This window comes from Vulpes vulpes, chromosome 3, assembly GCF_048418805.1.
Source record: "Vulpes vulpes isolate BD-2025 chromosome 3, VulVul3, whole genome shotgun sequence".
In the NCBI taxonomy this organism is placed as follows: domain Eukaryota; kingdom Metazoa; phylum Chordata; class Mammalia; order Carnivora; family Canidae; genus Vulpes; species Vulpes vulpes.
Window position 1 is genome coordinate 144,438,585 of NC_132782.1, and position 18,799 is coordinate 144,457,383.

General features: G+C 35.4%; 1 protein-coding gene across 1 annotated transcript in view; it reads left to right on the forward strand.

Moving 5' to 3' along the window:
- PIGK (phosphatidylinositol glycan anchor biosynthesis class K) overlaps window positions 1-18,799 on the forward strand; it is a 110,336-nt gene that overhangs the window by 22,444 nt on the left and 69,093 nt on the right. Inside the window, exons 4-5 of the mRNA XM_026004729.2 lie at window positions 16,203-16,338; window positions 18,209-18,320. Coding sequence (XP_025860514.1) covers window positions 16,203-16,338; window positions 18,209-18,320 — 248 coding nt within the window. The remainder of the gene's footprint in view (window positions 1-16,202; window positions 16,339-18,208; window positions 18,321-18,799) is intronic.

The window sequence follows — 18,799 nt, forward strand, 5'->3', positions numbered from 1 at the left end:
AACTCTGTTGGGATTTTGATTTGCCCTGCAGTAAATTTTAGATTAATTCAGAATGGGCTTCTTTATGGCATTAAATCTTTATTTATGTATAAGGTATATCTCCATGTAATTATGATTATAGTACAGAGCTACTCAAAACATTATGATATTGGCATAAGAATAAATACAGCCCAATAGAACAAAATAGAGAGCCCAGCCAGGAATAAATCTGTACATATGTGGTCAATTTACAACAAAGGAGTGAAAAAAATATAAAACTGAAAGGACATTCTCTTCAATACATGATGTTGAGAAAACTGGACAGCCACATCCAAAAGAACAAAACTGGACCACTAACTTAACCTTGTACATAGTCATCAGCTCTAAATGGATAAAAGACTTGAATGTATCTGATAAGGGTTTAATACCCAAAATATATAAAGAACCCATGTAACTCAATAAGAATAACAACAACAACAAAAGAAACAGTCCAATTAAAAAAATGGCCAGAGGATCTAAATAGACATTTTCCAAAGAAGACATGCTGATGGAAAGTAGATATGTGAAAACGTTCTTAATATTACTAATCAGGGAAATGCAAATCAAAACTACAGTATCATCTCCCATCTGTTAGAATGACTATTATCAAAAAGACAGGAAATAGAAAGTATTGGTAAGGATATGGAGAAAAAAGAAGCCTCATGCTCTGTTAATAGGACTGTAAATTGTTATAGCTACTATGGAAAACAATAAGTAGGTTCTTCAGAAAGTTAAAAGTAAAACTAACATAAGATCCAGCAATTCTATTTCTGGGTATTTATCCAAAGGAAATGAAAACACTAACTCAAAAAGATACCTGCACTTCCATGTTCATTGTAGTATTATTTACAGTAGCTGAGACATGGAAACAATTTAAGTGTCTATGGATGAATGGATAGATAAAGAAGATGTGGTATGTATATACAATGGAGTGGTATTGAGCTATAAAAGAGGGAAATTCTGCTAATTGTGACAACATGGACGAACCTTTGAAGGCATTATGCTAAGTGAGATAAATCAGAGGAAAACAAATACTGTATGATCTCACTTATATGTGGAATCTAAAAAACTGAACTCATAGATACAAGGAACAGATTGGTGGTTGCCAGAGGCAGGGGATAGTAGGTGGGCAAAATAGGTAAAAGTAGTCAAAAAGTGCAACTTCCAGGGACACCTGGGTGGCTCAGTTGGTTAAGCATCTGACTCTTGATCTCAGCTCAGATCTTGATCTCAGGGTTGGGAGTTCAGACTCCACATTGCGCTCCACTCTGGGCATGGAACCTACTTAAAGCAAACAAACAAAAAGATACAAACTTCCAGTTATAAAATTAATAAGTTCTGGAGATGTAATGCGTAGCATGAAAAAAAAAAAGGTACACATTCTGGAGTCAGGCCAGACCACAAAGTCTAATCTAACTTTAGAAATGGGGAGGAATGATGACTTTTGTTGCTTTTGCCTCAGATTCCCACCAAACCAACAAAGAAGCAATGCAGAGTATATATAAGAATATGAGTAAGTGGCTGCAGTTCTCCTCTACTTGTTTGTTACCATGATGATCCTGAATTTGGTAGTTCATGCAGCCTGAAAAACTTGAGAAACCATCCAGATCAGAGGGATCTAGAATAAGTCATCAGTGGAAGGGCCACATTGTCATTCAGAAGTTCTGCTTGCTATCCTATAAGGCAATTTCTTGCTGTGCCTGAAATTTTGCCTACATGTTTTCTTTCCTACTATATCATCAGGCCTTCAGTAAACCTGGAAGGGGCCTGTAAAAGTCTCTACTAGTTTGTTCATCTTGGATTAAATAGTTCAGCTGTAGTGCCCTTTCTGTAAGATGGGGAGAGGAGACCTATATGGGTGATTTTTGTTGGCTCATCAATCTGGTTGGGAGTAATTCCCAGCTCCCTTTTCCCTTGGATCATTCCACAGTTTCATGAATCAGCCTATCGTTTTTTCTGATAATTGCATTGGCTTAGCATAAACTGACTTGGCATTAATTTAATGATCCTAAATACTAGTTTTACTGTGACAGTCTTAATTACCACAAAAAAGGTCATAAAAAGGTACAGGTTTGTAAGTTGAGCCATTTTGAGTTATGAGTTACCTGTATAGACCAGGAGTAACATGCCTCTTAGTAAAAAAAAAAAAAAAAAAAAAAAGGATAAAGAAGCAGATGTTTGCAGAAGACCCGAATCACATTAGTGGCAAAACACAGGCATCCATAACATTTCACAGGTTTTTATTGTTAATATATCAAACTGCTTTCTGGTTCTCTGTAAGTCTTTATTCTTGAAATTTCCTTGTACTGTGTGCCGTGCTATAATTTGTCTTCCTTCTTTGAACTAGCTTTAGTGATTCCTTCCCAGTAAGTGAATCTAACTAAAGTACATTTTAGGGTGTGAATTAAGGGATGACAAAGTTCTTTTCTTCTGAAAAAAAAAAAAAGGGCTTTTATTTGCTTTGTAACTCTCTTCTTTTGGATATCTGATAAAGGTGGTGGGCAATATTACTTAGGTAAAATTGTTCCCTTACTGATTCGATAACCGCAAGTGGACCAGGACAAGTAGATCATAAGTACTTGAGGAGAAAGCCATAACTTTGGACTTTTCTGAGTGGGAGGATTCTCATAATTGAGTTTGTTCCTTGGAGGGATCCTGAAAAAGTATGTCTATGGAATTATTGCATAAGCTATTGACTCTAGTCGGACACGAGGTTTCTGCCCACCCATATAAGTTTCATTACCTCATCCTTGAGGTCTCTGAAGCACTGAAGAGAATCGCTTGGGAGGAGCACATACACGTATACACTTATGCCATGCTATCAGCTACAGCTTCTTAGACTGGAAAGAGAAAGTCTTGGGCAACTGTGTATATTGCTAGAGACTGTTGTGAGGGTACTCCTGCGGAAGTGGAATGTCTAACACTTTTTATATTTTTGCTGCTGTAACAAATTCCCACAAGTTTAGTGGCTTAAAATAATGCACACTAGTTTTGGATGTTAGAAGTCCAAAATGTGTCATCAGATCTGTGTTCCTCCTGAAAGCTCTGGGGAAAAATCTGTTTCCTTGTTTTTTTCCAGCTTCTAGAGGCTGCCTGCTTTCCTTGGCTCATGGCCCTGTTCTCCATTTTGAAAGTCATCAGCATCTTCAGTACCTCTTCTTCTATTGTCATATTTCCTTCTTCCTCTGTTTCTGCTGTCACATTACCTTCTGTGACTCTGATGCTCTTGCTTCTCTCTCCACCCTAGTGATTATAATAGATTAACCCAGGTCATTCAGGATAACCTCCCCATCTTAAGATCCCTAACTTAATCACATCTGCAAAGTCCCTTTTATCTTTAAAGGCAGTACATATTCAGTTTCTGGGGATTAGGACATAGGCATCTTTTGGGGCCATCTATGGGTCATTTAAGCCTACCTGTTTTACTGGCAAACATTGTTTCCTGTTCTGTATCCTCCTAACTGAATTTGATGCCAATAATGGTCATCTTGAATGTTTAATGGATCCTATCATTGGATCCTAGTGTGTGTGTGTGACAGACAGGAGTGTTTGGAATACTGGAAAAGTGAGGAATCATGGAACCCAAGAAAAGTTTTAACAAAGGAATAGTGCACAGTGTTAAATATAGAAATGCCATATAAGAGGTGCACTCAATTTGTTATGAATTAGAGGAATAGAAAATATGATTATAATAGTTTGAAGACTTAATGGGAAGCAAAGAAGTAGAAAAAGTGACTGAAGGATGTTGACTGAGAATGAAGGAGAAAGGGAGCATAGACTGAGGGCACTCAGAACTGAAACAGATTTTTTATTTTTGAGACAGAAGGAATTTGTAGGGATTAGGGGAAGATGCCAAATGAAGGGAAATGTAAAAGCTGGAAGAGAGGGAATAAAATTAAATTGGGGGTTTTTAGTATCTGCGCTGACTCTTCCATTTATTACACTGATTCTTTCTAAAGTATATTGAAAAGTTGAGGGAATCAATAAAATGCCTGATGCATTTGAGGTCATATGACTGAAGTTGGTCTGAGAAATAGGAAGAAAGACAACTGGAGGGAGGGTGGGGTGGAGTATACACTAATTTCATTTACTTCTTTTCTCCTCTTACCCTTTCTCAACCGATAAATATATGTTGAGAGCCTGTGGTATTTAAAATACACTTGCCAATTTGTATAATTTAAGCTGAAGTGAGGATACAGGGAAGATAAAAGGGCAGAAGAATAAACTGTAGCCTTTGAGAAAAAACATAAGTGGGTGGTGGCAATGAGAGTGACCTCAAAATAAGTCAGACTCAACTTGACATTTCACCATGGAAAGTGATGGTAATAATAAGTATTTCTAAGAGAGTTCTGAGGATTCTGAAGGAGAATTGATAAAAACAATGTAATTCTCTGTCATGTTATATCTGACTCTTTCTGAGGTGTTGAAAGGGTAAGTGAAATTAACATTTGTGGACATAATTTGATTTCTTTGGGGAAAAGATACCTCACAGACTTTTATATTAATGATTTCCAAGAATTTGACCTGAACATAAGTGGGAGGTTACTTAATTCAGTAAAAGATATCCTGACATTAAATCCTTATGCCCTCCCCTTAACTTTTATTTAACATCATATCCATGCCCAAGGCTTCCTTCCAATCTTGAAATTCAGATGTGTTGTGTTATTTTAGAAAGTAAAACTCTTATTAATCAGAACTTAATTTACCTAAAATGTCAGTTTTTCTCCACCATATTAGAAGCAAAGGAAATCAAGTAAGACTTTAATAGGGAGTTTGTTCTAACAACTATATTTTAGGTTTTATCCGGACCATATAAAATCTAACTAAATTTCCTACATTTCACCAAATTCTGTTTATATTGTTATATTTAATAAAATAAATATTCAAATGTTAGCTTTCATATACTAATAAAGATTTTGTTTAGTACATTGTTCTTATTTAGGAAAGTAGTTTAGGTGTTGTCTTTTTTTTGCGTTTCATTATTTATTTGGATGTTTAGCTCTCACAATACATTTTTATAAGCTGGTGAATCCTGATAAATTATTTCTCCCATGGAATTGTAACTACCCATTACAAGACCATATAAATATATGGTTGAACTAACATTAATACACATTGCTGTTTGATCAGTTATATAATAAATTATCAAGCATCTAAATACTGCGTTACGCAGCTCAAAAGGCGTATAAAAATTAAATGTCTGCTCAGTTCACTGGCAGAAACCCACTTCTTTTTTTTTGCAAGGGAAATTGGGAAGAGAAGGAAAAAGGCATACTTCAACAAAAATATAGTAGGTAAACAGCTTCCAATAGGTATGGAAAAATAATAATTTTACAAACAAGGATTGTTGTAGCAACAATAATAAAGCATCTTTACCTTTAAAAAATATTTACTAGGGCAGCCCCCATGGCGCAGCGGTTTAGCGCTTCCTGCAGCCCAGGGCGTGATCCTGGAGACCCAGGATCAAGTCCCACGTCGGGCTCCCTGCATGGAGCCTGCTTCTCCCTCTGCCTGTGTCTCTGCCTGTCTCTCTCTCTCTCTCTCTGAATGAATAAATAAATAAATCTTAAAAAAAATTTACTAAATTAAAGAACATGTTCTACATACTCTGCATAAGACAAAGATAGTATCATACTAGAAATATTGAATAGCCTTCTCTCATTCTTTTTTAGGTTTTCTTTGTTAAGTTATACCCAAAAGTGCAACCATTAAATTAACCATAAGGCTTTTTTTTTTTGCCTGAAGACATTAAAGATGTGCTTCTTTGCAATGTAGATTTTCAAGATAGAGACGTTTTCTATGACAGCACAAAATGAGATCTATAAAAAGGCATTAAATAATCACTATACATCTTGATAACAAAAATCTAACAAAAAAAATGAATGATAACATAGATCTGGTATATACTAGTATGAATGTGGGCGATGTAAACATAAAGTGAGCAAACAAATAACTGTATAGTCTTTGATTCCAGTGTTTGAAATGACTAAAGGAATGAACCATCTAATCTTTTGCATGTTCATAGTTCCTGGATTTTAGTTCTATATAATTCTAAAGATAATATATGAGTGTTATGTTGGATATTTTGGTACGTAATCTGTCTATATTTTTTATGTATTGATAAGATTCTGGCATGGGGATAGATTTAAAGACTTAAAGCTCAGTACCACATGATTTCAGGAAAGGTCAGCTGGTCAAATGATAAGCAAATTTTAACTACTGAACTGCTAAGTGTCCAGAAAGGTTGGCCGTCACCCAAGCATAGAGGTGTGGTGAAGCATATAACATGGTAAAACTGCTTTTAAGTATTTCTGTAAAAGTTTTATTAGCTTCTTGGCTATTATGCACAACAAATTAGGTCCTGTCTAAAGTTCCACTTCCAAGACAGTAGTATCAGGCACCCCAGTTTTATTAGCCATTGACATCTTTTGCAGCATAGACACATTCTGTAGTGATACTTCTCTAAATATAAACCCTTGATGTTGAAAGCTCCATGGCTGCTTTTGTCTACAATCTGGTGGATCTTTCTGGTTCATTCTTAAGCACGCAAGCACTGGCCCTCTCCCATGGCCTGCAACACAGTGAACGGCAGCACAACAACCAGGTTCTTCACAAAACTTGATTTTTGCAAGACTTAATGTGTTATCAGTAATCTAGTTAAATGGTGATAGCTCATCAAAAGGCTGCTCAAGAACTTGGATGCCTTCCTTTTCCGTAAGAGCAGTGTCATACATTGCTTCATATATTCTTATATTGTGGTACGGCCATGCTGCTCAGGTTTCTCGGTAAACTTTGTTTAAGGTCTTATTAGTTGGATTGGGTATAATAAGAAATATATTCTTGTATGATTGACCTCCATGGGAGTTGAGCAGTTCATTCAAGCCATGGAAGTTGAGCAGTTCATTCAAGCTATGTTAATTTAGTTTAAAATACTCATTTAGGTCATGAACTTATTTTAAAAATTGAATACAGAAATAATGTAAAGAAACTTCAACATCCTCCACTTGAAATTCTCAGTGTGTGAGTATAAAGTTGGGAGTAATGGGAAATGAAAAAGGCCTCCTAATGAGAAGCAGGAAATCTTCAATTCAGTGATATTGAGCAGTGGAAAGAAGTGCACGGAGGCTTACCCCATCTAGGTCAGAACTGGAAAATGCTTTGTGGATTTCAATTCAACACTTCTGTGGTCAGGGTAACTGCTCTTCTGTGGCTTCTTGGAGTGCTAATGAGTTTCCATCGTTTTCTTGCCCCCATAAAAGTCATGCCATGCTTGGCAGTAATCTTTACTGTCTTTTAGGAATTTCATAAATATGTGATGATTGAAAAGATTGTACTTACTGAAGATTGTAGCTTAATCATACAGTGGGTACTAAGGTAGCAGCAATACACCTCAGAGCAGGGTGTATGAGATGTCATTTGTAGGGTGGAGGTAGTACAAGGGTTGATAGGGGTACTGGGCTGGTATTGGGTTTTGAAAAAGAGTTGAAATCAGAACATCCCAGTCCCCAGGTATTTTAGTTGGATTTTATTGTAATTTTTAAAAAGGTTTTGGGGAATGTTTCTTCTAGTTTTTTTTTTTTTTTTTAAGGTGAGAACAGACTTAAATCTATAACTCTGTAATTAAATGATTTATTAAAAATTTTTAAAATGTTGGTAATGAAGTTTAAAGCATAAATTTCATTGAGCCATGAAAAATAGAAATACTAAGGTGAGGCTCTTAGGAGGAAAAGTGATGTCCCTTTAATATTTGTTGATGTGAGTATAGAAATTACTAAAGGTTTGTTGTTGTTGTTTGGTTCTGCTTATTACTTGGGAGTGGAGTAAAAGCCAGTGTATCCCATTGTGCCAAAGAATGCAGTAATGGATGGAAAGTTGTAGGCTTGGAAGTAAAAAATCTCAACTCCTCTGCTTACCAGCCTTGAAACTTTGGGCAAGTGGTTTCACCTCACTGAATTTCCTTATCTTTAGAATGAAGACAATAATAATCTTCAGGATTGTTGTGGTTTAGTGAGAATGCAGAATCTGACAGGACTGCAGCACAGTGCCTGTGACACAGTAAACTCAGCACATACTTGTTTCCACTGTCCTGTCTCTACCCCATTACCTCTAGCATATTGTGGCTACATTTTACATACTAGTAATCATTACTTCTGTGTTAGAACTGGAAGAAATTTTAGAAGTTCCATACTCAGAACTCTACCTTCCCCCTTTTATTTTTAATATGCTTGTCTACTAAAATTCTGTGTTGAAATTTGTTTTTGGGATCAGTTTTCTCTTTTATTCTCAAGAAATGAAGTACTGTAGTTCATTCTGTAATCTTACTCTGTTTCCATTTTTCTATAACTTCTAATCTTATTTTTTGATAATCTTATTGAAATGTGAATCTAGAGACGCCTGGGTGACTCAGTGGTTGAACGTCTGCCTTTGGCTCAGGTTGTGATCCCACGGTCCTGGGATCAAGTTCCACATCAGGCTCCCCACAGGGAGCCTGCCCCTCCCTCTGCCTATGTCTGCCTCTCTGTGTGTCTCATGAATAAAAAAAAAAGTGTAAATCTATATTTGATAATTTGAATAAAATATTGCAGTGGGTACTTGCACAATTAAATATGGAATGGTTAAATCAAATTCACCTCAATGAACACCATTTTACTACTTTTAAAAAAACAAATGTTGAATTACATTTGATTGAGATTTTTATTATCTTCTGGTTACTCTTTTTATATGTGATAGTCTCCATTTTATATTTTTCTTTAGTTTTTGTCCTAGTTGATTCCTGTGATCAAATTGAAGAGCAAAGTGTGGCAAAATACTCTTCACTAGTGTTTGGTCTCTCTAGCTTATCCTTTGCCAAATAGATTTTTTTAAGAAAATGATGAAACTGGGGATCCCTGGGTGGCTCAGCAGTTTGGCGACTGCCTTTGGTCCAGGGCGTGATCCTGGAGACAAGTCCCGCATTGGGCTCCCTGCATGGAGCCTGCTTCTCCCTCTGCCTGTGTCTCTGCCCCCCACCCTCTCTCTATGTCTGTCATGAATAAATAAATAACATACTTAAAAAAAAAGAAAAAGAAAATGATGAAACTGATACCTCAGAAGACACATAGCCATTCAAGTCCTCTTTTTTTAAAAAAAATTTTTTTATTTTTTTTTTTTAAATAAAATATTCGGCCCTGGGCTGAAGGCGGCACTAAACCGCTGAGCCACCCGCGCTGCCCGCCATTCTAGTCCTCTTGATGAAAAGAATATCTAAACTTTTGCTTAATGCCCCGAGAAAGTTAAGAGGACCTTTTGGTTTTCTTGTTATTTGAGAATAGACATGTACTAGAGAAGACATATTATGGAAGTTTGCTGGTATTTTTCAGTCAAAATATGCAGTTCAGGGTGATCAAGTACTAGGAGAGTGCTTCTAGCATTCTAAAATTTTTACATGTAGACTGTTAAAATCTATTGGTGCTAAGCAAGATTCCAAGATACTTGATGTAAAGTGAACTGGGGAGACCTGAATAAAAGTAAGTACAAATCATTACTAGAAAAATAACAAAAGTAAAATTTCTGTGAAACATGAGGATATGTGAAAGATTGAACGTATTAATTCCCATTATGATGGACTATGTGTGGCATATCAAGATTTAAAAATTTTTATTGTATGTATTTTGACAAATTATGCTTGATCAATGGCCTTTGTTAATGCAACATTGTTTATTTGACTTTTGACTATTTCTGTGACCCATCTATAATGGTTGAGAAATACAGTAACTATTAATTTGGGTAATATAATATACAGATTTGAATTCCAAGCCTTGAGGCTGGTGTGCTTGAGTAAATCAGTAAACTGGTTAGTGGGAAGCTGAGCAATAGAAAACGGGAAGAAAGATTTTAAAAAAAGAACAAAAAAGCCACACACCTACAGGAAAGGCAGGAAAGGGAAAGGGCATGGGTTAGGCATCTCTGGGGCTTGCCCCATCCCCTGTTATAGGAAGAATGGTTAATATTGGGGAGTTTTTGGAAGCAGAGATGCAGCAGTGAAGACTTAGGTATAGGCCACAGGTGCAGGTGCAGATGGTTGAGAGTGAAATGTCAGGCATGGTGGCTGAAGGGACCTGGTGAGGGAAGGGCCAGCAGCAGAATGTAATCCCATTGCCTTTCTGTAGAAAAGAGTCAGGCTTTGGAGAATTGTTTGGAAACTGTGCAGAACATTAACCTCTATATATCTTTGAAGTTCTGTTCTCCAATTTTTAATTTTAAGTGGGCACTTAAAATTTTAAGTTATACCTTACTGCATTCAAAGGAGAAGGTATGCTCTAGTGCTATTCTTTAATTTGAAAGTTTGCTAAAGGGCAGCCCCAGCTCAGCAGTTTAGCGCCGCCTTCAGCCCAGGACCCCGGATCGAGTCCCACGTTGGGCCCCCTGCATGGAGCCTGCTTCTCCCTCTGCCTGTGTCTCTGCCTCTCTCTCTCTCTCTGTCTCTCATGCATAAATAAAATCTTTTTTTTTTTTTTAAGAAAGTTTGCTAAAGTCTCTGGAAGGTTCCATTTAGAATTTCAAGGGCCTATTTTATGTCAGTTATGTGCTATAAATATTGAACAACAATAATGAGTTCAGGCATTTACCTTAATCATCTTGAGTTGATTAAATTATCAGTAAAAAACAAAGCATATCATTATATCCTTCCAAATCCTAGTTCATATAATGGTAATATAGGATTAAGAGCAAATAAATGATCATGTCAAACAAACTTGCTTGGAATCCAAACTCTATTATTTAATAGTTCTGTGACCTGGAACGTGTTACTTAACTTCTATGTGCCTCAGTTTCATAATCTGTAAAGTAGGAATGATGTTAATAATACATATCTTGGAAATTATCTGTGAGATCATTCTTATAATGTGCTTATCTTATTATTGCAGTGCTTGAGATATACCAAGTGCTCAGTAAATGTTCTATTATTATACGAAACCACACCTGACTTTAAATATATGAGCCCACAACTAACTAGCTCTACCTTCATGTGACATGTCTGCTACTAATGATTTCCCATCTCTGCAATGCAGTTTTTGAGTTTTATTTCTAATAATATAATTATAAAATACTTGGCATTCTATATGGCATTCTGTAGTCTAGTAATGCCAGTTGTTTGACATTTGGCAAACTGAAACTAATTCTAATGTTCTAGCACCTGTGGCTAACAGATTTGTTATGATTAGTTTCATAGTGCATTGATGATGAGATTTATTAACTTGGAGATTCCTCAAGACCGAAAAGGAGGAGAAAAACCTAAAAGTAAATTATTCTGGCATTGAGCTAATGATTATACAACAAAGTTTGTTGAATTTACTTGGCCCAGCAATCACTGCATTGCTACAGAAGCAGTGATCTATGGAGTATCCAGCATAATTTATGTCAGGGGTAAAAAAACAAAACAAAACAAAACAAAAAAATGAAGACTAAAGAAAAAACAAAACAACACCTAGGAGCAGAAAGGCAGAGATTTAAGAGAGCATCAAAGATCCCTGTGATTCTCAGATTTCCTGCTGCCTTAATTTCAGCTACTGTTTTACATTGGATGTTGATATTGCTGAAGATAAGCCTGGTGATCCTAACTCTGGGAGCTAAAGATGCTCTCAGGCCGAATTATCTGATTAGTAACATGGCTATAGGATGTATAGCGAATTTAGGTGAACATTTAAAAAAAAAACAACACTCTTACCAACACAGTAATTTATTTAAATTAATTCAGTGAAAAATTTTTATTAAGGTAATACCAGCCTATTAATAAATGAAGAGTTAGGCTTTTTGAAATGTCACACTCTAATGGTGTAGGACAGTGAAAAATTACTCATCTATTTAAAGTGTTTTTTTTTCTTTAACCCATTGGTTCCTAGTTCCTGATTGGGGGTCAAGGAAGAACATTAGGGAAGTGAGTAGAAGAATGGCCCAGCAGCCTGGTTGCAGGGTTTACCTGTTCCTTTAATGTTTGTCAAACACAATGGAATGTACTTATTTTAGACTCCTCCCCCCCCCCATGTTTCTCAAATTGTTTCATGCCTTCTTTTTTTGACAAGGTTAAAAATTTCATTTTTATTTTAGTTGTCCTTAAAATCTATGTAAGCATGATCAAGATATTCTTTTTAAATCATATACCAAAGAGTGGTAAGGGAAGAAAATATTAGTAGTTTTTTAATCTATAAAAGGAAAGAAATTATGCTTCACTAATACTTGTTATATTTAAAGTAGCAAATACATATGACATACAAATTAGTAGATATATATAGATATGTACTCATATTTTTTTTAACAGGAATGCTTGATTTAAAATACATGGAGGGGGGCCTGGATGGCTCAGTCGGTTAAGTATCAAATGCTTGTTTTTGGCTCAGGTCATGATTTCAGGGTGGTGAGATCAAATCCCCCTCATTGGGCTTTGTACTGGATGGAACCTGCTTAAAATAATCTCTCTGCCCCTCCCCCCCTTCTCTCTTATGCACATGCACATAAAATAAAGTAAAATTAATAAACAGTGGAAACTATTATGTAAACAACCAATATATTGTTTGGATTCAAACTCAGTTTGAACTCTGTACAGTTTCAGTGTTCACTTTTTCTTTTGGTTTTGTGTTAAGAGAATGCCATATTGCCATATGCTTTGTTGTGTGATGTAGGTTTTGCAGGCCCTTGAATAGAGTGTGAGATTTGAGTCATCACACATGGTAGTATAGAATTGCCAGACTGTAAGAATATCATATTCTTATATCAATTGGATGTATTTGAGGGATTTTTCTCTTAATTTTAATAAGATACAAAGCAAGTTGCTGTCATTATTTATAGGAATGTAGTATGCCTTTAGTGTAGATTTATTTTCCTTGGTTTTAATTCCAGCAGTGATTGATTTGATACCCACTCAGTGAAGACTTAAATAACTGCTGGGGCCACCTGGTTAAGTGTCTGCCTTCAGCTCAGGCCATGATCTCAGGGTCCTGGGATCAAGCCCCGCATTGGGCTCTCTGCTCAGCAGGGAGTCTGCTTCTTTCTGCCACTACCCTCCTGCTCATTCTCTCTCTCTCTCTCTCTCTCTCTCTCTGTCAAATAAATAAATAAAATCTTAAAAAGAAAAAAAAAACTGGGATGCTAACTGGGATTTCGAGTAAAAAAGATACTTTAAGGAGTCAACCAGTTAGATCTCATGGTAACTGATGTTTATTGGCAAAGTTGTTTATTGGCAAAGTCTTCGTTAAATATAAAATCTGATCCCTGGGGATCCCTGGGTAACTCAGTGGTTTAGCACCTGCCTTCAGCTTAGGGCATGATCCTAGAGTCCTGGAATCAAGTCCCACTTCGGGCTCCCTGCATGGAGCCTGCTTCTCCCTCAGCCTATGTCTCTGCCTCTCTCTGTCTCTCTGTCTCTCTGTGTGTCTCTCATGAGTAAATAAAATCTTAAAAAAAAAAAAGCTGATCCCTGAACAGTCAAGTAACATAACAAGAATTCATGAATTGCATTTTGTACAGCATAACTTTTGTGAAGATTTTCTGTATTACTGAGTTATATTGTAGTGTAGATATCAAAATATAGGGAAAAAATTGAAGTGTAGAACCAGGCCTGATGTAATCTCTTTCTCCTGTTAAATATAATAGCAGTCACTGTTAGCAAAATGACATCCTCCTTCAAATGGAGTTAATGTTTTTAGAATATTATTAGTTTGATAATTTTTTAAATGTGATTTATAATTTTTACTTATTTATAGTTTTATAAGAACTATAAGCCTAAGGTGTTAACTTTCATTTATATATGTAAATATCATACAAATAATTTAATACCTGGACCAAGAGAAATATTTATTCCTCCAGGAAGGAGTACTGAACATTTCTTAAGTTTTAGAAATAATGAATGAGAATATGTGGTTGGATTTATAAACTTTGAAATCCAGTCTGTTTCCAGTCCTATTTTTTAAACTTATTATCTACAAGTAAAATGGTTTTTTAAAAATGGTGTATGTTAAATGAGGATTATTGTACTTATATTGAGGCTAAAATTACCTGTAGGAAAAATGTTGGTTGAATTTATGATTTTTTTAAAAAGATTTATTTATTTATTTTAGAGAGCACCAGGAGGGGCAGAAGGAGAGGGAGTGGGGAGAAAATCACAAGCAGACTCCCCACTGAGCACAGAGCCCAAGATGGGGCTTAATTCCCCAACACTGAAATCATGACCTGAGCCAAAACTTAGACTGAGTCACACAGGCACCCCTGAATTTATAATTTTAAGCTGAAATTACTACTTTTTAAAAAAATATTTGCTTTATTTTTTTTAAGATTATATTTATTTATTCATGAGAGACACAGAGAGAGAGAGGTAGAGACACAAGCAGACTCCATGCAGGGAGCCCAATGCGGGACTCGATCCCAGGTCCCCAGGATCACACCCCGGGGCTGCAGGCGGCACTAAACTGCTGCGCCACCAGGGCTGCCTAAATTACTACTTCTTTATGACATTGACATTGTATAGATATTTAATGATCATTTGATTTCATAGAGTAAAATTAACTATATGTCAAATAAATGACCTAAAGAATACTCTTACATTGAGATTTGGAGGTCAGTTCAGTCTTGTTTAATAGTGACTTGTAACAAAAAAGATGATTGATAATAACTTAATGTAAGTTTGTCATCTTAAGTTATAAAAAAAGGAAAGATATTTTTTCCATTTTAAGAGGAATAACTTTCACCATTCTGTGAGCATGAATCAGTAACAGCTGAAGATCTGATCTTTGAATTTGGCAGGGTTGGAACCCTTTCAAATAGAAATCTAGCCAATTTTCAAGAAAAATCACAATGTTTCAGTTTTGAACTTTAATGTATTTGGAACATATGTAGCAGAACACTTTCTTCTTGCAATCTCCTGCCAAACTAATTATGTATACCACATTAGTTTTTCCCTTATGTTTGGGAAGCTCAAGTATATGGTAGAATGAATTGCCTGATTCATGTTCAATTGCTTTTAATGGTAAGATCAAGATGAGACATATTTAAGATGAATTTTATAATTTTCTCTCGAAGAAAATATATGCAGAAATGAGAACATTTCATTCACTCAACATATAGTTATTGAATACTTACTATATGCCAGCCTCTTTTACTAAGCCCAAGTGTGAGTGATGCAGTGGTGAACAGGATAGAGAAAGCCCCTGTCCTCAGAGAGCTTATATTCCAGTAGGAGTGGTGGTAGGAGATGATGGGGATCTTCCAATTCATAAATGACCTGTAGAAAATTAAACATGTAATGAGAATGGAGTAGCTTAACTGATACTGGAATGACAGGAAGATTTCGGAGAAGTCTGATTTTTATTTGGTCAGTGGTTCCTAAAGTGGGAAAGGTGTGGCATATTCCTGGAACAGAAAGGCCGATGTGGAAGGAGCACAGTGAACGTGGGTGGTAGGAGCTAGTTAGGGAGGTACACAGAAGCCACAATAAGGAAGCCTTTCAGACCATGAAAGGAGTTTCCATTTTCCACTAATTTGTAATGGGGTGTCTTTGGAGGATTTTAAGTGAGAAAGTTTAATAACTTGCTTAAGAAAGATCAGCCTGGTAGTTATAGGGAAAATGACCTGAAAGAGGGCAGGAGTGGAAGCTAGAAGCCAGGCAAGCAACCATTTCAGTATCTAGTCAAGAGATGGCGGCTGGTATTAGGGAGATGGAGTGGAGCCAGTGAAGAGTGATTGGACTGGGGATGTGTTCCTCTGGTGCCCCAGTTGCACTTGCATGTTTCATACTTAAGCATTTGGGATTCTGAAAGTTAAATTCACGGTTTAATGTGGACTCTAAGTCTTAAATGTCAGATAGTCCTAAAATTGAGAAAAAAATATTTAAGGAAGATGGTGGAGCTCTTTCAGCTCCCCTTTGCTGTATGGGATGAAATATATCCTATGTTGGGAAAAAAAAATTAAGGTAGTAGCTTCAAGTTCTGCAGATAAATTCATGCCATATTACTCTAATTTCTTTGCTTTAAAGCTTATACTGCATCAGGATATGAAAACTATTAAAAAGCTCTTTTAAAATATGTACTTAATAATTATTTTAAGTTATTTTTAATGAAAAGAATGAACATAATTGCCTCATTAATAAAATGTGTCTGCTTTGAACTTTTGTGGTTTTATTTAAGTAGCATATTTACTGGATTTTTTTTTTTTTTAAGTCACATTGTTCTGATGCTTGCAGACGATATGGCATGCAACCCCAGAAATCCCAAACCAGCTACAGTGTTTAGTCACAAGAATATGGAACTAAATGTGTATGGAGATGATGTGGAAGTGGATTATAGAAGTTATGAGGTAATATTATTTGATTTAGCAACAGTTTTGAAATTTATCATGACTTTTAAATTCTAAAATAGTGGTAGAATGAAATAGTTTTATTCTTTTTCTTTAAACTTTGTATATAGTTGTCACTGAAGCTTTGATATAGTAATTCTGTCTCTGGAGTTCATATTAAGAAAACAATACATGAGTGAGGCTAACACAGCATGAACATTTCATATATGTATCTTGGATAGGACAACTTTGTCTTGGCTTTTATGTTAGAGTATTTTAGTGAGGTTTCATGTATCAACTCTTTTTTTTTTTACAGTAAATGCATTGTTCATTTTTCATATTTGACCTAAAATTTCGTTTGTATTTTTAGTAAATATATTAATTGGGGAAAAGTTAATATGATTAACAAAAAAACTTACCCATATTTCCACTACTTAGAGGTAATCACTTTTAGTATGCTTCCAGTGTTTTTATGCATATATAGTAAAAACTTAAAATGTAAATCTGAAAAATGGCATTATACTATATTTTTCCCTTTGAAAATTCGTTTTAAATTTAATAGGTAGTGAGGATGTTTAAAATTTGAAGTCTTCTTGGTGAAGTCTTCCTCAATAGTCCTTCTCCTTTTACCAAGCCTACCAAAAGGAAGACACAATTTTCTGTGTGCCTAGATCTGTTTTGAAACAATTAAAAAAAAAAAGATTTTATTTATTTATTCATTCATTCTTTCATGAGAGTCAGAGAGAGAGAGAGAGAGAGAGTGTGTCACAGACACAGGCAGAGGAAGAAGCAGGCCCCATGCAGGGACCCTGATGTGGGACTCGATCCCGGGTCTGCAGGATCACACCCTGGGCTGAAGGCGATGCTAAACCACTGAGCCACCCGGGCTGCTCTGTTTTGAAACAATTTTAAAATCATATCTGTTTCCTCCTAGCCTGTATGTTCCCTGAGGACATAGCCTATATCTTATGTATTTTATACCTAGCAATTTCCTTATAGGCCTTTGAAGGCACTCAGAAATGTTTGTTCAGTAATTAAATGTGTATGAATGTTGGACTTTCTACTTGTTGATTTAGCCATCATAAAATAATTACCCAAAAAGAAATCCTATTAAAACATTCAGCATTTTGCTGTTTTCTGGGAAAAATATAAACCAAACATTATGCACACTTACACAGAAACACATACATATACATATATATTTATATACTCGTGATCTAGGGAAGTGTTAAATAAGAAAGCTAGATAAATTTTCTATTTTTTAAATTTATCTATGTAATACAACTTTAAATATGCTTTCAAAGAATCCTACAGGTCCGCAAATTCCAGGTTGGGAAATCTGGTTTAAAGTGTGATGAATTTTTTACATGTTGAAAATACCCCTAACAAAATTTAAGTAACAAAACACATTAAAAATTAAAGATACATAATTTGGGGATTATTAATGGAATTATCCTTATGGTTTTATTTTTATGATTCATTATGGACCTGTCTTTCAATGTTTATCTAGAATTCACTGGGTAGTTGTACAGATTAACTGTAATAGTTATAATGTTGCTGAATTTATTTACAAGTTTCTGTATTTTGTATCTTTCCAAAGAATTGCCTATGAAGACAATAATTTTTAAATTTTGGGCAATACTTTGCATAACATCTCAAGTTTTAAATTTAATTAACTGATTTTTTCCCCCAGGGTAGTTTTGTCAGCTGTTAGTATTTAATGGAAGCAAGTTAACGCTGAGGTGTATATATTTAAATAAATATATTTTAATTGAGTTATATTTCACTTTGCGATTTATTTTCAGCTTATGCTGAGTAATGCATAAAGAAGAAGGAATGATTTTGAAAATCCCCTGGTTCTATTTCATCTTATTTCTTCTTTTTTTCCCAGGTAACTGTGGAGAATTTTTTACGGGTATTAACTGGCAGGATCCCATCTAGTACTCCTCGGTCAAAACGTCTTCTTTCTGATGATAGGAGCAATATTCTTATTTATATGACAGGTAATTTGGGAATTTAGGTATTTAGAAATAGAATATATTGTGACTCTCCTCAAAAAGGAATCTTCATGGAAAGAAATTTAAACACCTTAAATGAATTTTGTTGAAAATAGTTTGTTTTGGAGTTCTCTTTTCTTCTATGACAACTTGAAATGGTAACATTTATACAGCCCCTTGGTATATTATCTTTATTTTTAATGGTTTTTTTTTTTACTATGACTGGTAAAGCTTCTTACCTTTTACTTAGTATCCCTGCTATAGCCTTATTGCCTTCAGTTCTGTCTCCTGTTGAACATTCTACTAAATTAGTTAAAAACTGCAAATCTGTCCTTCCTCTGTGTAAAACCTTTACAGGGGTTTTCTGTTGATGGAGTCTCGAATTTTAGCGAATATAGGGATTATTTGAATGCAGATACTCGGGTCTTTAAAATTACTGATTTAGTTTTGGTCCAGAATGGAGCTTAAGAAACTGCATTTTAAAT